Genomic DNA, 22,265 nt, shown 5'->3' with positions numbered 1-22,265 from the left:
TCCCAGTGATAGTGGATCTCATACAAGGGAAAATAACCTTAAAATCAGATTCACAACATTCAGCAGAGAAGTTAAGAAAATCCCCTTACCCAAAGAATGTATGAAGCGTGGAGTTCTCCACTATAAAACATGCTCTATGCTAGCTTTAATTAATAATTTAAAATCCAATACTGCTACACATTTTTGCTAGTTAAAAATACCAATGGATATAGAGTAAAGGCAGCCAAAGTTCAATCAGCCACTTTCTGTACATTTTTAAAACAGTATATAATTATTGTACTTCTCTCCACCAATCCACAGCACCAAACCCAAGACAACAAGTAGTTAATCAGCTCTTAAGAGAGTCAACGTTTTGGGCTTAACCCTTCATCAGGACCTGATGAAAGGTTAAGCCTGAAATGTTGATTCTTGCTCCTCAGTTGCTGTCTGACCTGCTGTGCTTTCTCCAGCGCCACACTTTATCATCTGAATGCTTTATCTGCGGCCGTCACTATCTCCCTAATTAGCTCTTAAATCTCAACAATGTCAAACACCAAATGTGTATTCTAGTACATCAAGAAAATTCTTCCAATTTCACACCAAGTCTCTGGTTACAGCCTCCCGACAACAGCAGGGATAAGTTTGGAAAATGAACAGTGTGGGAAATTGTAAGTGCATTCCACATTGCCATAATGGGATTCTTGGTGTTGCAACGCATGATTAAATTCACTTCCATTGCCATGATATGCTCGTATCTACAAAGTCCTTCCAAACAGAAGTGACAAATGGAACTTAGCCAGAAGCCTAACCCTACTAGATCTAGACAGAAGTCTTCCCTTTCCTCTAAAAACTATTTTTCTGAAATTACAGAATTTAGTATTACAGAGAAAGAGAACGTCAAGTGATTTTATTCAGTGAATAAAAATCAAGTACAATGGGACAGTTTAAACTAGGCTGATGATGAAAAGAACACTATGTTCTCACAAACTGTCACTTCTTTTCTTTCTGAACAAACAAGCTTAGATATTGTACGTACTGGCTCCAAAAAGTGCTGTCTGGAAGCAACCAACCAATCTTTCACAACTGCAATATCGTATGTCCAGCCAAAATTGTTTTTAGTTCTATACAAAATTTACAAAATTGGTGGTTAACACTGCAGGATCCTCACTGCTTTCTTAACTGTTGGAAACTGTTTTATACCTGAAAGTAAACTGTGTTGCAAATGGGGGAGAAAAAGCAGAGGAACTGAAGGTATGTTGTTGGAAGACAAGGCCAGATTTCAAATATCAAATTAACACCGAATTCCAATTTAAACCATTTTATCTGCCCTGAAAAATGCCAGATACCAAAACTCCTACAACACATAATTCCAAAGAACCGCAGGCACTAGAAATCAGAAACAAAAACAAACACTGCTGAAAAGACTCAACAGTACTTGTGGACAGAAAGCAGAGTTAGCAACTACTTTCTCTTTACCACAGAAGTGCAATCGCTTTACATCTCCATCCCCCACCAAGATGGTCTAAGGGCTCTGGGTTTCTTCTTGGAAAAAAGGCCTGAACTACCCCCATCCACCATCACCCTCCTGCGTCTGGCCTATCTTGTGCTCACTTTGAATAACTTCTCCTTTAACTCCGCCGAGTTTCATAATGTTAAAGATGTGGCCATGGATACCTGCATGGGTCCCAGGTATGCCTGTCTCTTTGTGGAGTTTGTGGAATATTCCTTGTTCCTACTCTAGCCCCACCCACAACTCTTTCTCTGGTAGTTCAACAACATCATCAGCACTGCTTCCCTCTCTCAACCAGAACTGGATATGTTTACCAATTATATTTCCAATTTTCACCCTGGTCTTACTTTCACTTGGTCTATTTCTGACCCTCCCTTCCCTTCCTCAACATCCCTGTTTCCATTTCTGGGGATACATAGGCCACCATTAACTACTACAAACCCACAGACCTCGACAGTTACCTCAACTATATATTCTCAAAGTCAATAAAGTGTGGATCTGGAAAAAGCACAGCAGGTCAAGCAGCATCACAGGAGCAGGACAGTCGACGTTTCAGGTCAGGTCCTTTTATCAGAACTGAAATACAGTAGCACCTCGACATACGAACGACCCCGTTCACGTACAAATCGGTTTACGAGCAGGATTGCACGTAAAATTTTGCTTCAAAGTATGTACGAAATTCAAGGTACGAACGAAGGTACGAATGCAAAAAGCCCGTATGTGACCACGGGGTTTCATTATTCTGCTTTGCTACGCGCTTGTTGAACACAAAAGCTCTCGGGCCCCACGTGAACTCATTCAGTTCGTCTTTGGCGCGTGTATTTTCAGCTGTCCAGAAATGCCTAAAAAGGGAAGAGGAGCATCTGAGGCCGGGCCTGCAGCAGCCTCAGAGCAGATTACTCTCCAGGACCTGGTGAATAAGCTCTCGAAATCTCGCGAGATGTTGGGGAAACAGATTGAAGATAAGTTGGCTCCAGTCTCTCTTGCTGCAGAAGCATGAGCAGCAGCTGGGAGACCCGGAGAAGAGGACGGATGAGGTGGAGCACAGGGTCACAGTGGTGGAAGCTGATGCCAGTTCATTCAAGGAAGAGATCTAAGCCCTGAAGACGCAGGTTCATAATTTGTGTGACCAAGTGGATGATCTTGAAAACAGGGGCAGGAGAAAAAACATTCAGGTCTGCCTGAGGGTAAGGAGGGTGAGCGGCCTGCGGAATTTGTTGAAGATTGGCTTCCAAATTTCCTTGACTTGGAGACTGGCATGAGAGGATTGAAGATAGAGAGGGCTCACTGGGTGGCAGCACGGAGGTCAGGTCTGGGTCAACGCCCTCGTCCTTTCCTGGTGCGGTTGCATAATTACCAAGATAAGGAGAGAGTCATGGAGGCTTCCAGACTCTAGGGGAAGGATCCAAAGGCCCTAATTTACAAGGGGTCTAAGATCATGTTTTTTCAGGACTTTTCAGCGGCAGTGATCCAGAAATGAAAATCGTATGATGGTGTCAAGAGAAGATTGAAGGAGCTTGGGATACAGTACTCCCTGAGATATCCGGCAGTGCTTCGGATCACCTTAGATGGATCCATGCATCTCTTTGACACATTGGAGAAGGCAAGAGACTTTGTGGACAAACTAATCTAAGTTAAACAATTGTAGTATGTATAAATATTGTTGCTTGGGTATGTGTTTATCATTCTGTAAAAGAAATGGAGGAAATCCTGTTGGAGCTTTGTTTTTCCCCTTTTTTTTACCTCTATTGATAATAATTTGGTTCAAACTATATCTGGCGGTGGTTAAGATGTACATTTTAAATTTCTAAGTTAGGACATACCAAAGGAGGGGTGTGGTATTTATTCACTTTTTTTTATAAAAGAATGTTTTTTTTATTCATATTGATATTCTATGGGGTGTTTATTCTTTTCATCTTGTGCTTGCGATGTGGCTCTAGCTGGGAGAAGTGAAGGTGGTTGAGATGGTTAGATGCCTATTTATGGGCAGTTCGGGATGGGTAGTTGCCCCCTCCGGGCAGGAGGTGAGTTCCCCTACTCAGCGCTATTGGCGCTTTATATGTTGGTTTGTTTTGTTGTTTTTTATTTTTAATAATTTTGTATGTTTGTTAAATGTAGTGGTTTTAGTTTATGTAGTTTTTATATTTGGTGGATCATGCAACACTAAGGCTCAGCAATTTGTGGTTCGGGTTACTCCTCTCTGGAATTTAAATGTAATTGCAGAAGATTATGGCTAATGATTTGATTAAATGGTGTACCTGGAATATCAAGGGAAGTCACTCACCAATTAAGAGGAAGAAGGTACTCTTGAGTCTTAGAAAGGAGAAGGTGGATATTGCTTTGTTACAGGAGACACATTTGGATGACAAGGAGCATCTGAAATTATAGCAGAATGGCTTTGACCGAGTTTATTTTTCATCATTTAATACCAGAAGTAGGGGAGTGGCTATATTGGTTAGAAAAAATCTCTCATTTAAATTGTTGGAATGTGTTAAAGACACATACGGGAGGTTTGGAATTCTTAAAGCCTTGATAAATGGGGAAGAATATGGCATTTTAAATATTTATTGTCCCCCAGCTCATCCTCTTAAATTCTTGGTAGATGCTTTTTCTAAACTGATAAGTCTCAAGTCTTGGCACATCATTATAGGGGGAGATTTTAACTGCCTCATGGACCTCACAGTAGACAGGTTGCCTAAAGGTCCCTTAATACCCTCTGCACAAACTAAACAGTTATTGGGTTTGTGTGGGGAATTAGGATTGGTGGACGTCTGGAGGTGTCTCCACCCTACAGGTAGGAATTTCACGTTTTTCTCCAATCCGCACAGATGTCACATGAGGATTGATTTTTTTTCTGACCCCTGCGGTAGCCCTGAATCTGGTGGCATCCTATATGATTGGTAATATTGCCATCTCTGATCATGCTCCAGTGTACCTCATGGTTAAAATTTAGGATGTTACAGTGGATTCAAGGTACTGGCGAATGGACCGCTTTATTCTCATGGACAGCAAGTTTGAGGAGTATTTATATAGGGAATTTCGGGCATTTCTAGACATCAACAGAGGCTCAGTTGATAGCTCATTTGTTCTCTGGGAAACTGCCAAAGTTTATGCCAGAGGGTTAGTTATTTCATATTCCACAAGTAGGAAGCGGCAGAAGGGTGAGCAGCAACGTCTCCTTGAAGCACGGTTGAAGGCAGCCGAGAAGGCCTGTTTTGACAGACCCTCGTTGGTCAAACTACAGAGGATTACAGCACTGCGGTCTGCACTAAATTCCGTGCTCACGCAGATAGCAAAGAAGGAGCTGGCTTTTGCAAAGCAAAGGTTACACGAGCATGGTGACAAGCCAGGCAAATACTTAGCATACCTTGCCAGAAAGAGAAGTGCCCCACAAACCATTACAGCGATTAGGGAAGGGTCTGGGAACCTACATGTGATTCTAAAAAGATTAATGTGGCATTCCAGAGATTCTACTCTAAATTATATCAGTCTGAGAATTGTGAGGAGGGGCAGGGCAAAATGGAATCCTTTTTTAGCGATCTGAAGCTCCTGGGTGTGACTCCCGAACAACAGTCATTTCTCAATGCCCCATTATCAGAGTAAGAAGTGCAGGAAGCTGTGAGGCAGCTTCAGAGTGGAAAGGCGCCCGGTCCTGATGGACTTCCCAGTGAATTCTATTAGGAATTTATAAGTATACTGTCAGGTCCAATGCTGAATATGTTTAATGATTCATACAGTCATGTTTGTCTCCCACCATCTCTGAGAGAGGCCAATATTTCACTTATCCTTAAAAAAGGGAAGGATACGGAAGACTGTGCTTCATACAGGCCCATCTCGCTCTTAAATGTGGACTTTAAGATCCTTTCTAAGGGTCTTGCGTTAAGGCTGGACTCTGTGTTACCTTCTATTATTAAAGAGGATCAGACAGGCTTCATAAAGGGTCACAGATCCTCCAATACCGTTAGGAGGCTGCTTAACGTAATTCAAGCATGCCAACAGCAGTCAATACAGGGATTGGTGATTTCTTTAGATGCAGAGAAGGCATTTGACTGAGTTGAGTGGCCGTACCTTTTCTATATTCTAGACCGGTTTGGTCTGGGCGAAGAGGTTCTCTACAGTGTACCTCTTGCTGCAGTCATTACCAACGGGGTACGATCAAGCAATTTTAATATTTCTAGGGGCAGCCAGCAGGGCTGTCCCCTTTCACCATTACTTTTTACGTTGGTGATTGAACCGTTGGCAGAGGCCATTCGTGGGGATCTCAATATATCAGCTCCAGAAGTGGGGTCAAAATTACATAAGATCTTGCTGTATGCAGATGATATTCTAATTTTCTTGACAAATCCAGCAGTTTCAGTGTCTTGTCTGATACAATGCATTCACGCGTTTGGCGCTTTTTCAGGGTATAAGATTAATTTTGCTAAATCAGAGGCTATGCCTATGGGTGGTCTTACGAAAGAGTTGGCTCTTGAGAGTAACTATAGATTCCCATTTAGGTGGTCACGGGGGATTTTGTGTATTTGGGCATATTCATTACTCCAGTTCTGGATTGGCTGTTCAAAGCCAATTTTACTCAATTATTTGAAAAAATTAAACAAGATCTCCAAAGATGGGAGGCACTTCCAGTCTCATGGTTGGGTCGGATAGCGCTTATTAAGATGAATATTCTCCCTCGTTTGCTATACCCTATACGGATGTTCCCCCTGATTTTCAATAAACAAACACTCAGGAGACTGAACAGTTGGTTCAGCTCCTTTATCTGGCACCATAAATGGTCCCTTATTAAATTAGCCAAACTGCAGTTGCCTCACAGAATGGGGGGAGTAGACCTTCCGGAAATTAGAAATTACCAATTAAACTCGCCTTTGACCTATGTAAGTGATTGGGTTTGTGGGGTCCCTCTTTCATTATGGCTAGATATCGAAGTCTCCCAGGCAAGGTGCCCCCTTACTAGTTTGCTGTTTTTGGACAAGGTGAAGACAGTTAGGGAATATTGCCATAACCCAATAGTCATCAATACTGTTAAAGCATGGAGGGCAATTCAGCAGAGGGAAGGTAATATTGGCAAAACATTTTTGTTTACACCTTTAGTGGGTATGCCGAGTTTTCAACCAGGTATGATAGATTCAAGATTTAAACATTGGGCAGCTAGGGGTATATCTTGCATGGGTGATTTATTTGAGGGAGATGTAATGATGTCCTTCGATCAGTTAGTACGGAAGTATGAGTTACCTAATAAAGACCTCTTTCGTTTTTTTCAAGTTAGGGATTTTATTCAAAAAAGGACCACACTTTTGACTGATCCCTATAAATCTGACATAGAAAGAAGGGTACTAACGGCTAAGAGTACACTCTCTGTCAGTACCCTATATCACCAATTGGGGGGTGCTACCTCAGATGAGTCTGATCGACTCTGCAAGATGTGGGAAAGAGGGCTGGGTGTTGAAGTTTCTTCAGAGGCATGGGAGGATATTTGGGAGAATGCAAGGAAGATATCAATTTGCAATAGGACCCATGCTTTACAGTTGAAGATTCTCCGCAGGGTCCACTTAGCCCCAGACCGTTTGACAAAATTTAAACCAGGGGTATCTTCAGCATGCCTCAAGTGCAAGGTCTGTACGGGTACTCTTACCCATTGTCTTTGGTCTTGTGACAGGCTTCAAACATATTGGAGCACTGTGGTGGGTGCAATGGAGAGGATTTTAGGTGTAGGGGTGGAGAAGGACCCTATTTCGCTCCTTTTGGGCCTATCCATTATATTTCCTGCAGACGCGCATAAGGCAAAACTTTTCAATATTCTTACATTCTGTGCAAGGAAGAATATCTTGCTAGGTTGGATATCAGAAAACCCCCCAGGCCTGTCAGGTTGGCGGAAGATTGTTATGGAGCATATTCCCCTGGAATTTTCTCACAAATATGATACACCACAAAACTGAGAATTTTTACAAGACATGGCAACTCTTTTTGAAATACCTGGACACAGATTTATCTGCCACACTAACAAGGGCTTTTATGGTTGGCATGGACCGAAAGTCTATCTCTGTGCTGTACATCTCTATGACTCTACTATAACTGCCTGTTTACTTTCTTCCTCCTTACCATCCAAGGTCACGTCACACCTTCCAAATGAAGCAGCGATTTACCTACTCTTTACTCAATCTAGTTTACCATATTTGCTGCACAATATGGTTTGCTCTACACTGGGGAGACAAAGTGCAGGCTTCGCAGAACATTTACATTCTGTCTGCAAAAATGACCCTGAGCTTGTGGTTGTCGGCCATTTCAACACACCACTGTGTCCCTGGCCAACATCTCTGTTTCTGGCTTGCTGCAATGCTAAAGGAAAGTTCAACGCAACCTTGATGAAGGACACCTCATTTTCCATTTGGGAACCCTGCAGCCTTCTGGACTCAAGATTGAGTTCAATAATTTTAGGGCCTGAGCAGCTTCTCCCATGTCCTTACTTCAACCCCAATACACCAATCACATGGGCTACTATCACAATCAAATTATTGTCAGTTACTAATGGTCCCTACTAGCAGCTACTCATTCTCCCAGGTTGACCTCTACCCATTCCTTTGTCTGCCCAATTGTATTTCTCTGTCTCTGGCTGACATTTCCATTTATCATTTACTCCTTCCCCATCCTCCCAACCCTTCTTTAGCATATATACCAGCCTTTTTCTGACTACAATTAGTTCTGAAGAAGGGTGACTGGAACCAAAACATTAACTCTGCTTTCTCTCCACAAATGCTGCCAGACCTGCGGAGTTTTTTCCAGCAAAATCTGTGTTTTATGCTACAATTACCTCAAAGTACCACGAGGCCTTGATCAAATGGACTGGTAAGCCAATGTGTTGCAAGTGGAGTTTAATTTAGATAAATGTGACGTATTGCATTTTAGTAAGACAAGTCATGGCTGCACTTCTACACTTAATGGTAAGGCCCTGGGGAGTGTTACTGAACAAAGAGACCTTGGAGTGCAGGTGCATAATTCCTTGAAAGTAGAGTCACAGGTAAACAGGATAATGAAGAAGGCATTTGGTATGCTTGCCTTTATTGGTCAGTGCATTGTGTATAGGAGTCGGGAGGTCATGTTGCGGCTGTACAGGACATTGGTTAGGTCACGTTTGGAATACTGCATGCAATTCTACTATAGAAAGGATGTTGTGAAACCTAAGATGCTTCAGAAAAGATTTACAAGGATGTTGCCAGATTTGGAGGATTTGAGCTACAGTAAGAGGCTGAATAGGCTGGGGCTATTTTGCCTGGAACATCAGAGGCTGAGGAAGGACCTTATAGAGAGGTTTATAAAATCATAAAGGGTATAGATAAGGTGAATAGACAAGGTCTTTTCCTCCGAGTAGCAGAATCCAAAACTAGAGGGCATAGATTTAAGGTGAGAGGGGAAAGATTTAAAAGGGACCTAAGGGTCAACTTTTTCACGCAGAGGCTGGTGCGTGTATGGCTTGAGCTGCCAGAGGAAGTGGTGAAAGCTAGTAGAACTACATCATATAAAAGGCACCTGGATGGGTATATGAAAGGAATGGTTTAGAATGATATGGACCAAATGCTGGTGAATGGAACTAGATTAATTTAGGACATTTGGTCAGCCTGGACAAGTTGGACCAAAGGATCTGTTTCCATGCTGGATAGCTCTGTGACTCTATGACTCTGTAAACCATGCATACTTTCAAGCTCCTTAGTTTAAATGATATAAAGTTATTCCTTTGTTACAATTTGAATAGATTCCCGCATGCTTAAAGACCATGAGAGAAGGTGATTTAAATTGTGTCTTTACATGGCCACTCGCAAAATAAAAAACAATACTGCAAACTTTCAAATTACTTGTTTTTATTTGAAAGAAATCTGCATATAGTGTTCAACACTGTCACAGAGTAGGCAGAGAGAAATATACCATTGGTTGAAGGATCAAGAATCATAGGTTGCAAATTTAAAGTAATCAGCAAAGGAAATAATGGTGACATGAGTTAAAGACTTCTTATTGTGTTTAGCATCTGTCATGAATGTACTGCCTGAGACAGTGTAGAGGAGTCAGATTCATTTGAGTGATTTATGGGATGTGGGGCACCGAAGAAGGAACTGAGTTGTCTAAAAAAGATCGTACAGGGCTAGGGGAAAAGGTGGGGGGGTTTGCATTAGGTGAATTTCTCTTTCAGAGATACAGCTTAGACACAAATGGCTTATTTCTGTACACTAACCATTCTACAATTCTCTGCCTTCAGGATACTAAGGGTATGTTTTGTGAAGGTGCTCAGGATCGAAGATTATGCAATGACTCATGCATTTAACTTCTAGATTATGATCGAATTGTCCAGTCTTGCATCCTCTCCTAACTGGTCATGAGTCACACCTCAATTTTAAAAACCCCACACAAACAGTAAGACAATTTATGCATTTTTCATGAGTGCCTAATGGCACCATGTTTTATTTGTTTATATTTTCTGATTGCATCTTTCTTTATGATTTGCGTGTGTATGAAAAATGATTCCACCACCAACCACCCATCCCCACTCACCCCAGTGCATAAATAGTCATTTGAAAAGCTCTTAAGAATTTAGCAATACCTCATAGAATAAATAGAACATTAAGTGCAATCATCAAAAGTTGTTATCTGGGAAACATGATTGTCCACACTTGGAAACCATACATATTCTCTCAGATTCCTGGAATTAATACTCATTGATTAACATGTATAAGTTGTTTGTGTGTCTTCTAGTTTCATTCACATGAAACATGCTTGCATAAATGATCAGAATTCATTCACAATTTATAGTATGGCAGGATTAGCTGTGATGGAAACTAATAATTGATAATACTACTTTGAGACAATAAGTTTCTAACTTATTTTTACAAAAGGCAATGTGGTGCTGCATTATAGCATATGCACAGCAAATAATTAGATTTAACAACAGATACAAAATGCAATCTCATAACAGTAATAATCTAGCAAGAAGGCAACACTGATAATCAGTACTGCACTGAAGAATGACAACTTTCAAATTTGACTTTATTAAAATTCCATCTGTCCACTCAGCAGGATGTAAAAGATTCCATGGCACAAATAAGGATAAGGGAGTTTTTCTAATGTCTTAGCCTATGTTTGTCTGTTCAGAAACACCACAATAGTTAACTACCTGGTCTCATTCATGTATGCAAGAACATGCAGAATGTAAAATAGCAACTGCATTTCCTACCTTATATTTCAAAAAGCACTAAATAACTGGGATGCTTTATTCTGAGGCTATGAAGGGCAGCATAGAAATGCAAGTTTTGCCTCATTTCTTTTATGCTGAAAACAGATTAAGTTTATGATAAAATTGACTGGATGGAAAACTTTAAGAAAATTCATTAAAAAGAAACTATTGTTAATCTTCAGCTTCCATTTGCTTTGCACATCATTGTGCATAGAAATATGAGAAATGCAGCTAAGATCTTTCAGTTCCATTTAGCTTAGTTTGTGTCTCCTGTGTTCAAACTAACTGAAACTCAAACGGTTCTGTCAACTGTAATTCAACATTTTCATACTGATCCACTATTTTAATTCCTTAAATAGATCAACTTAAACTTGTTAGTAGTCATCAAGGTCTACTTTAATGTGGGAGCTGAGAGGATTCATTTAAACATTACCATCTTTCTAACACTGAAACTACTGCCACTGTGTGTCAGCAGTGGAGGTAGTGAATGTTAAAGGTGGCAGATAGAGTACCAATCAAGCAGATTGTTTCATCATGAATGACATTGTATTTGTTGAGTGATGTATGAGCTGCATTCATCCACGCAACTAGAGAGGATACTTCACGTCCTTAACTTGTGCCTTGTAGATGATGGATAGTAAGTAGGTGGGGAAACATTTTTCTAATCATTCGTGGGATGTAGATGTTGCTACCTTGGTCGGCATTTGTTGCCCAGACCTAATTGCCAATGAATTGTTTGCTAGGCCATTTAAGAGTTATTGCTATAGATACAGAATCACATGTACGCCAGACCAGGTAAGGATGATCATTTCCTGTCCCCGAAGGACATGAGTAAATCAGATGGGCTTTTACAACAATCAACTGTATTACATGGCTGCCATTAATTACAGTTTTTAATTGAATTCAAACATCTCCATTTGCCATATTGGGTTCAAACCCTTGTGCCCAGAACATTGTCGTGGGTTTCTAGATTACTAGTATAGTGACAGTACCGCAATGCCATCACCTCATTGCAAGTCAGGAAGTGAATTACTCATTGCAGAATTCTCTCATCTGTTCGTGCTGCTGCACTATTCATACGACTGATCCTGCTCAATGGTAGTCTCTAAGATAAGGGATTCAGAGGTAACACCACTATTGAATGTGAGGTGGCAGAATGCCAATCAGTAGTTTACACTAATGAAGACTTATAAACTCTTGGAATATGAATGCATTAATGAGACCCTTCAGACCACCATTTCAATGTTTATTGAATTTTATTAAAAGGCTCATGCTTGCATTAAAATAGTGGAGATATAAATGCACTGAACATGAATCCACTGATATCGCCAACAGTAATTTCTAAGTTTATAATTAGCCTCATCTGTTTCTGATGAATTAGCTAACTTAATGACATCACAAAATGAAAAAGTATGTACAACCGTGAAGTATTGTTTCGACATGAGGTTGAAACTGGAACTGAAGTTAATGCTGCAATGGAGATACTGCAGTTAAATTCAGAGTTTTGCAACACAGGGAACGGTAGATGTTTCAGTACATTTGAATTAACAATTGACAGCATGTTGTCATGAACAACAGTACAGAGACAAGAAATCTTGAAACAGGGAGTTTTGTCTTTCTGTCTGATATATTTCTGTAATTTGTTATTTTTTTCAACTGTAATTAGTAATTTAAGATGACAACTTACTTTTGGCTACATGTTTATTTACAAGTCTGGTTGGCATGTGTCTCAGTGGTTAGCACTGCTCCCTCACAGTGCCAGGGACCTGGGTTTGATCCCTGTCTTGTGTGACTGTCTGTGTGGAGTTTGCCATTCTTCCCGTGTCTGTGTGAGTTTCCTTAGGTGCTGCGGTTTTCTCCCACTATCCAAAGATGTGCAGGTTAGGTGAATTGGCCATGTTAAATTGCCCATAGTGTTCAGGGATGTGGAAATTAGGTGCATTAGTCAGGGGTAAAATGTAAGAGAATTGTCTGAGTGGATTACTCTTCGGAGGATCGGTGTGGACTAGTTGGGCCGAAGGGCCTGTTTCCACACTGTGGGAATTCTATTTTAAAAAGTCTAATAGTAAACATTAGACTAATGCTCCTTGATATACCACATAGGACCAAGGCTTCTGTTTTATTTATGGAATACAAAACAAAATATTTTCAATGTGGGGTCTGATTTGGTAAATGCACAACACCAGGTTTGTTTTCACAAACTTGAAATTAAGTTATGAACCATCTAAATTACTGGCTAAATTCTTCTTCTATTGCAGTTGTGTTAATTACTGCAGAAGTATAAGTCAGGCAAGCTCACACAGGAACTTCAAGTATTTTCACAAGCAATATCAAAAATCCCACATAGGCAATCCATAAATATACTGATTTTATCTTAAATTTGGTATAATAATTAGATTAATTAAAATCAATAAATATCCTTATTTGAAAAGAAAGAAAATACTGTTGTTTAAAACTTTATTTTAAATAAGCCAAATTGAGCTAAACCGGGGTATCTGATGTGGATAATATTCATGAGTTTGTTTTGTACTTTCAGTTCCTGAAAAACTTGGCTGCACTGAATCAGTGAGAACATACATACAACGCATGAATCAATCAATCCCACAAACTGACTGGCCAAAGCAAAAGACTTTGGATGCTGGAAATCTAAAGGGAGTAAATATTTCAGGTGTGTGACCTTCAAAGGTAAATTTTATTTCTATCCCCAGGAGTGTTGCCAGACCTACTATATAATTCCAGCATTTTCTGTGTTTAGTTATTATAGTTGAATAGCAATTCTTTTTCAGAACACCAGCACTATGCTATATTGATTTCAATTTTTTAAAAATAACCGTCACTCTAAAATATTCAGAATGCAGAGGTCATAAAAGGTTGGCTGCAAAATGAAAATGAGATTATGTTTTCATCAGGCAAAATAAGTATGATTCTTGAGCACAGCAATAAAAAAGTCAGTTGCTCACAAAACTATACTCTGATTGCTGTGGTATCTGAGGTTGTTAAAGGGACTGTCTATTCCACTGAAGTGGCACATCATCCCCTTGAGAAGTTGCAAGATGTTTTCTCTAGTGCTCTCAAGGATTTAGATTCTGCCTGCTGCTTTCCAGCTTCAAACATAATACCACTGAAGAGAGAGGCTTTCTGACAACAGCTGAAAACAGAATTCTCAACAGAATGTTTACTCATTCGGTGCTTCTAACTGGCAGCTTCAGACGTTTAATATGTAAAAGAAATCAATATTTGCCTTGGTAACATTTACAATAATGAAAGCAATTCAATTCAGCAACATTCATATTCATTTAAGGCAGATAAAATTTGAATAAGGGACGGCTACTAAAACATAAATCATATACTAAAACCAAAAATGTATTTCTGCTTTCAAAAATCACAGATTTAAATTTGAAAATATTTCAACATGCACTAGGTACAACTCCACACTGACAGATAATCTGAATTATAAATGGTCATTGGGTTCAGGTATTTGACTCTGGCAAGGTATGCTCACTCAGTATATTCAAAAATGGATGAAGACAGAAAGCAGGAAACTACAGGCCAGTTAGTTTAATACCTCTCACAGAGGGGGTGAATCTGTGGAATACATTGCTGCAGAAGGCTGTGGATGCCAAATCATTGAGTGTATTTAAGACAGAGATAGATAAGTTCATGATTAGTGCCTGAGCAGACTCAGTAGGCAGAATTGCCTATTTCTGCTCCCATATCTTATGATCTTACTAACAAATTATCCTAAACACTGCCCGAAAGGTAGATAGACATTTATTGTATACCAAGAAATGTAATCATAAGTGTTACATAGATAATAATAAGTAAATATGAATAGATGAAGAACAATTTGCAGGCCTTTTCCATCACATATATCAAAAAATGTCTGCATACCTGTTGGATCTCTTCAGGTAAAGGGTGGACAGGGACATGGCGTTCCATGCTGTTTCGTTTAAGTTGAAGATCTAAACTGTTCAACATAACCATAAAACTGGTGGTGCTCCTGAGACAATATTGAAGAAAAAACCTGAAATTATACAGTGCTTTCCTTGATCTCTGATCATTACAAAATGCTTAGACAAAATGAAGTACTTTTTTGAATTGCTATAATATAGAAAACATAGGCAACCAATTTCTGCACTCCTAGATCCTCCAAATTAAAATGAAATAATGACCAATTAATCTGTTTTTTCTAAGTGATGCTAATTGAGGAATAAATATTGGTCAGGAATGCTGCAGCTAATTCTTTGAAGTAGCATTATTAGATTACTTATCAGCTCCTAAGAAACTAACAAAGTCTCTGTGTTATTTTAGATTAGATTACTTACAGTGTGGAAACAATCCCTTCAGCCCAACAAGTCCACACTGACCCGCCGAAGCAGCAACCCACCCAGACCCATTCACCTAACACTACGGGCAATTTAGCATGGCCAATTCACCTAACCTGCACATTTTTGGACTGTGGGAGGAAGCCGGAGCACCCACAGGAAACCCACGCAGAGAATGTACAAACTCTACACAGTCAGTCGCCTGAGGCGGGAATCGAACCCGAGTCTCTGGCGCTGCGAGGAAGCAGTGCTAATCGCTGTGATACCGTGCCGCCCACTAGATATCTCAAAAAACAGCTCCCACAGAGAACTTCCTCTGCACCTCTCCTAGATCTTTGTGTTCCAATGTCAAGTGTGACCTGAACCCAGAATTTTCTGATTGAGAGGTGAGAAGATTGATTGCAATTTACCTATAGCTAATATGTATATGTAATAATTAAAATAAGCAAATTATAAAATAAATTGCAACTTAAAGCGAGATATGAGTGTGACCTTAAGCTTGACTACAATAGTATTTGAGAAATGAAGACAAAATAATATTCAATGACTATGCAGTTGTGATTAATATGTTATAAAATTCTTCTATGGTGCAATAGTGAATCACATTGTAAATAAACAGCATCTTTGCACATCCCTGTGAAAGATTCTAGCCTCATATTAAATTCTTGCAAAACAAATCAGTCAGTAAAATTGAAGATCACTGTTTAACTCAGATCTCAACAATTTACAGGCACAAATTTTTAATTCCTCTGTGGCCACAAGGGAAGTGCCAGAGGACTGGAGGACGGCTAATATGGTTCCACTTTTTAAGTGGTGGTAAAGATGGACCAGGAAATTACAGATCGGTGAGTCTCACATTAATGTTCGGGAAACTAATGGAGAAAATTCTGAAGAAGCAAATTAATACCTACTTGGAAAGGTTAATTTGGGATGGTTAGCATGGCTTTGTCAAAAATTTGTTAGTTTTTTTTTCAAAATGGATCAAGTATATGGATGAGAGAAGTTCATTGATGTAGTTTAATTGGATTTTAACAAAATTTTTATCAAGGTCCCACATGGGAGACTGATTGAGAAGGTTAAAGCACATGGAATTGAGTGAAACTTGGCAAGATGGATCAGAAACTGGCTTAGGAAAAAGTTCATAAGACCATAAGATGTAGGAGCAGAAGTAAGGCCATTCAGCCCATCGAGTTCTGCTCTGCCATTCAATCATGGCTGATAAATTTCTCAACTCCATTTTCCTGGTTTCTCCCTGTAATCCTTGATACTCAAGAACCTATCTATCTCAGTCTTAAATATACTTAATGACCTGGCCTCCACAGCCTTCTGTGGGAATGAATTCCACAGATTCACCACTCTCTGGCTGGAGTTTCTCCTTATCTCCGTTCTATAAGGTCTTCCTTTTACTCTAAGACTGTGCCCTCCCATCCTGGTCTCTCCTACTAATGGAAACATCTTCCCAACATCTACACTGTCCAAGCCATTCAATATTCTGTAAATTTCAATTAGATCCCCCTCATCCTTCTAAACTTCATTGAGTATCAACCCAGAGTCCTCAAACATTCTTTATATATTAAGCTTTTCATTCCTGGGACCATTCTCGTGAACCTCCTCTGACCAGAGCCTTATAGACCCTCAGAAGTACATCCCTGCTTTTATGTTGAAGTCCTCTCAAAATAAATGCCATCATTACATTTGCCTTCCCAACTACAGATTCAACCTACAAATTTACCTTAAAATAATCCTGGACTAGAACTCTCAAGTCCCTTTGCACATCATTCTTCTGAACTTTCTCCCCATTTAGAAAATAGTCCACGCCTCTACTCTTCCTACCAAAGTGCATGACCTCATACTTTCCCAAATTGTACTCCATCTGCCACTTCTTTGCCCACTCTCCTAAACTGTCCAAATCCTTCTGCAGCCTCCCTGCCTCTTCAATGCTACCTGTCCCTCTATCTATCTTTATATCGCCTGCAAATGTAGCCAGAATGCCCTCAGTTCCTTCATCTAGATTGTGAATTGTACAAAGTGAAAAACTGTGGTCCCAACACTGACCCTTGAGGAACATCACGTGCCACTGGCTGCCAACCTGAAAAGGACCCTTTTATCCATCCATTCTGTTTTCTGCCAGACAAACTAGCTTCTATCCATGCTAGAACCTTGCCTCTGACACCATGGGCCCTTATCTTACTCAGTATCTTCCTGTGCAGCACTTTGTCAAAGGCTTTCTTGAAGTTCAGCTAGATAACATCCATTGGTTCTCCTTGGTATAACCTACTTGTTACTTCCTCAAAGAATTTGTCATATTTGTCAGGTATGACCTCCCCTTGATGAAACCATGCTGACATTGCCTATTTTACCAAACACCTCCAAGTATTCAGAAATCTCATCCTTTACAATGGATTCCAGGTTCTTACCCACAACCGAGGTTAGGCTAATTGGATTGTAATTTTCCGTCTTTTGCCTTGCTCTTTTTAAACATGGGTGTCACCTTAGCGATTTTCCAGTTCTCAGGGACCCTCCCTGAGTCTAGTGATTCCTGAAAGATCACCACTAATGCCTTTGCTATTTCTTCAGCTCTCTCTCTTACAAAAGGCAGAAAGCTGTTGGCAAGACTGGAGACAGGTGTCCAAGGGTGTTGTTTTCAAGATCAGTAATGAGATCTTTATGTTTATTAGATACATTAATGATATAGATGAAAATGTGGAGGGAGTGTTAAGCAAATTTACAGAAAACAACAAGATTGCTAGAGTGGTTAATAGTGAAGATGATTATAGGTTACAGGAAGCAATAGATGGGTTAGTCAGATAGGCAGATCAGAGGCAGATGGCATTTAACCATGATAAATGCAAGGTGATGCATTTTAGAAGAAGAAACAAGATTGGGGGTATTTAATGAAGGGCAGGACACTGGGTAGCTTAGAGGAATAGAGGGATCTTGGGGTAATTATTCACAAATCCTGGAAGTCGGCAGAGGACATGAACAGTATCATTCAGAAGGCATATCAGACATTTACTTTCATCAGTTGCAGCATACAGTGTAAGAGCAAGGAAGTAATGTTGGAGTTAAATTAGATTAGATTCCCTACAGTGCGGAAACAGGTCCTTCGGCCCAACAAATCTACACCAACCCTCAGAAGACTAACCCACCCAAACCCATTTCCCTCTGACGAATGCACTTAACACTATGGGCAATTTAACATGGCCAATTCACCTGACCTGCACATCTTTGGACAGTGGGAGGAAACCCACACAGATACGGGGAGAATCTGCAAACTCCACACAGACAGGAGGCTGGAATCGAACCTGGGACCTTGGTGCTGTGAATCAGCAGTACTAACCACTGAGCCACCATGCCACCCCACCATTGAACACAGCATTGGTCAGGCCACAACTGGACTACTGTGTGTAATTCTGTTCACCTCACAACAGGAAGGATGTGATAGCACTAGAGAGGATACAAAGGAGATTCACCAGGATGTTGACTGGGATGCAGAAATTCAGTTGTGAGAGACTAGATAGGCTTAGATTGTTTTCTTTAGAGCAGAGAAGACTTAGAAGCGACATGACTAATGTGTATAAGATTATGAGGAGCATGGACAGGGTAACTAAAGAGCAGCTGTTCCCCTTGGTTGAGGGGTCAATCACAAGAGGGCATAGATTTAGGGTGAGAGGCAGGATATTCAGAGGGGATTTAGGAAAAACTTTGTCACTCAGCAGGTGGTATGAAGGTAGTGGAGGCTAGAAACCTTCAAACTTTAAAAAAAATTTGGATGAGTACTTCAAATATCATAACATTCAAGGATATGGGTCAAATGCAGGAAATTGGGATTAGCGCATACTTTAGTGGTAGTTAAGTGACCTGATGAGTCAAAGGGCCTTTTCTATGAATTGATGAATTGACATGTCACAAGACACATCAGTTGACAACTTTTTCAATGATATGGTCAGATCACTCACTAGCTAATCCACTTAAACAACACCTTAAACATTTTTTTTATTTTACTAATCCATAATCCACTCATTAAAACAGAAAATTGAACATGTTAATACAAATACATGCGTATATAGCTTATTGACAAATTATTAACTGAAAATGAATTGTCACATTTTATTTATTGCAAAGACCTTGAATCCTTGTTGCTCCCTTTGTTTTGTTTTCTTGGAATTTCCTAAAATATGTGAATGAATATATTTCTATCAGAAAAATAACAAATAAAGACGTATATAATATGTAAAAATACCACTCTTAGTTTTTGAAAGAGAAAGTGACATTATTAGCTTCATGTAAATAAGAAATAATTGAGAAAATAGTGAAAGTATTTCACAGTAAATTGCAGAAGGTAACATTTCAAGCCTAAGGCACTACAGCCAGATGCAATTAGATCTGAGAAATTTTTGAAAAATCAGCATCATTGACATGAAATGTGAGATCATCAAAGAATCATAAAAGTTGTATTTATTTGGTACCTTTCACACCCAATGTGTTTGACAGACAACTAAATACTTCTTTCAAATGTAGTCATTGTTGCAGGGAATGTAGCAGTCGATTTATTTAAAGCTAATTCGTACAAGTAGCAATTCAAGATCGTTTTTGAGTTTTTGACTGCAAGATTAAATATTGGCTAGGACACTGGGGACAATTCTCGAGTCTTCATCTACACCTAAAAGACTGAACTGAGCCTCAGTTTAACACTTCATCCAAATGATACCACCACGGTTTGTGCAACGTTTCCTCAGTCTCAGCCTACCTAGATCGTTGTGATGAAGCCCTGGAGTGAGACTTGAATCCATAGGCCTTCTAACTTAGAGAGGCAAGAGTTCTATCAACTGAGCCACAGCAGACTGTCATTTTTGTTTAAATCACAATTCTTGTAAACATGAGTACATTTTCTCAGTCAGTGTCGAGCAGATGTTATGCTAATCACGTCAGTACCTTTGTTGTATACACTGAATGGTTGTCAAACCATGGGATACTTGATAACAGAACTAATGGTATGACAGTTTAATACACATTACTACAACGTTCATCAAATTTACATGTGAAGCTAAAAATGTTCAATTATTGCACTCCAGGGCACAAAAACGTATAAACGGTTACAGTCTGCGATGTATTTGAATAATAAATAATGTAATAGAACAATCAAACAAAAACATGTTTTAAGTTCAAGAGAATTGAAACGATCAAACCGTTATTACCAATAACATTGCAGACTCGGAAACACTTAGGAAGGTAATTTCAATCTTTGCTTTCGGCCCTATTAAAGCACCTTAGCAACTGAAAAGCTACAGGCTCAGGTTCTTCGCTCTCCCCACTTTCCTGCAATGAGATATGTGTTACAGTTGTCTGTTATCAAATGTAGGCCATAATAATTCATATATTTTTAAAAATAATCAATAACCTTCGGGCCTCGCCAGCTGCTTTTTAAGGGCCCGCAGCTTGGTTCTCACAAACAGGAGCTGCCTGGAACTTCTTGGGAAAGTTTCTCATCTGAAGGGCGCAGCCTCCAGCCAGCAGTGTCCTTGGCCTCTCTGAACCTACTGCGTCTCAAAGTGCAAATAAAAATCCCAGCTCAAACAAACACAGCGAAAAAAAATAGGGGTGCGGTGGATTTCCAGCTTTATTGCTTCGATCCACCATTCTGTTGTTTGCAATTCTCCCTCAAAGTGTTCATCCCTGTCGGCCCAGGTTGCGCTTGGGGTAACCATGGAAACCACGCGGCGGGACGTGATGGCGTCAAGTGTTGGCGATCGCCTGTCAATCACCTGTGGCCTGGGAAAGTCTCGCCTCTGGTTTCCACAAGCTTTCAGGCTGCACTGTGCAACAATTATATTGGGTGCTGCTCTTAACCCAAGCAGCAATGTTTGACAACCTACCCCGCTTCGAAAAGCTGATGCCCGATACAATTGACAACTCGGGGGACAATATTCAACCAAAACAAAATCGTCCCGAATAAAGATCAAGACCACTGTTTGGAGGGAACGAAATAAACTTCTGATTGGAATTCAAAAAAGTACTTGCATTTATGTAGCAACTTTCACACCGTTAGGGCATCCCAAACTGTACTAACTGCAGCAAAGTACTTTTGAAGTCAAAGTTTCAAAGCCAAAGCTGATTTGTGCCAGGGCTTCTTCCTGATTGCCATTGGATATTGTAACTCAACAAAGTTAAAAATCAGACATCACCAGGTATAGCCCAATAGCTTTATTTGGAAGCACTAGCTTTCAGAGCGCAGTCCCTTCATCCTAACTCAACAATTAGGACAGGAAGTACCATGGTCTATAGTGTTGGCAGATACATGAGCTATGTGGTTGGAATGATAAGAACATGTCTGGAAAACTGATGGAAAGCACTGAGTATAGATCAAAGACCCAAAACATGGGCTTTCAATTTAAGCCTGTGAAAAGTGAAGAGCGAAAGGTTAAGGGCGAAGACTGTAAGAAAGAGAGTAGCTTCAAGGACTCGGGGTCAGTGTATACAGGAGATATATAGGAATGGATTTAAACAATAGATTTGCTGTGGTTGGAGGAATTGGAAAAAGTGCATCAAATGTTACCGAATTGAAAACTGCAACTGAAGCTGAAAGAAATAATCTACAAGACAGTGTGAGAGGCAACCTGTTAGAGCAGAAACATCAAAAGAGGAACCATGACTGGGTAGTACGAAGATGCTGTGATGGATGTGTGGAGGGAGAAAAAAGTCCAAGGATAGTCAGTATAATACACCAGGTGGTCAGTAAAGATTGGGAAAGCATCAAAAATGTATCTGAGAATAAATTGAAATAATATGTCCACCTCTTATAGAGAGAGGAGGCGCTCATGTGGTGTGGTGAGTAATAGAGACAGGGAATAATTCACCTGTGCTATTTCGAGCCATGGGATTCATCAAGATCAGTAACTCTGGAGGCAGCTTTAAAAGAAGTCAAGTGATCTGATGCATTAGCGACTGAACTAAAAACTGAACTAAATTTGCAGGATTATCACAGGCTCTTCAAAACTTAAAGATCAATCTTGAGATTGATACAGCAATTAAATGGAACAAAAAAAAAGTCATTTAATTATAACATTTTCAGTTATAAGTATGAAACTTAGAAATCTGGAAATAAAGCATTTGGATGGGGAGTTGGGATGTGGGTGATCATGGGATCATTGCTCCAGGAAAGTATCCAACTAAAAGTGGCAACCAAAACTGGGAGAGAGTAGAGGAGTTTGGATCGTTGCTCTCTCTCTCTTTC

General features: G+C 39.9%; 1 protein-coding gene across 1 annotated transcript in view; it reads right to left on the bottom strand.

Moving 5' to 3' along the window:
* lekr1 (Leucine-, glutamate- and lysine-rich protein 1) overlaps positions 1–20,688 on the bottom strand; it is a 221,953-nt gene extending 201,265 nt beyond the window's left edge. Inside the window, exons 1-3 of the mRNA XM_072572657.1 lie at positions 20,433–20,688; positions 20,230–20,350; positions 14,598–14,706 (exon numbers count right to left, since the gene is read on the bottom strand). Of these exons, the coding sequence (XP_072428758.1) occupies positions 14,598–14,690 (93 nt within the window). The 5' untranslated portion in view covers positions 14,691–14,706; positions 20,230–20,350; positions 20,433–20,688. The remainder of the gene's footprint in view (positions 1–14,597; positions 14,707–20,229; positions 20,351–20,432) is intronic.
* Positions 20,689–22,265: the final 1,577 nt, after the last annotated feature.

Source organism: Chiloscyllium punctatum, chromosome 6, assembly GCF_047496795.1.
Source record: "Chiloscyllium punctatum isolate Juve2018m chromosome 6, sChiPun1.3, whole genome shotgun sequence".
NCBI lineage: Eukaryota > Metazoa > Chordata > Chondrichthyes > Orectolobiformes > Hemiscylliidae > Chiloscyllium > Chiloscyllium punctatum.
Note: the sequence above shows the minus strand (reverse complement) of the source record. Positions and strands in the feature narration are given on the sequence as shown.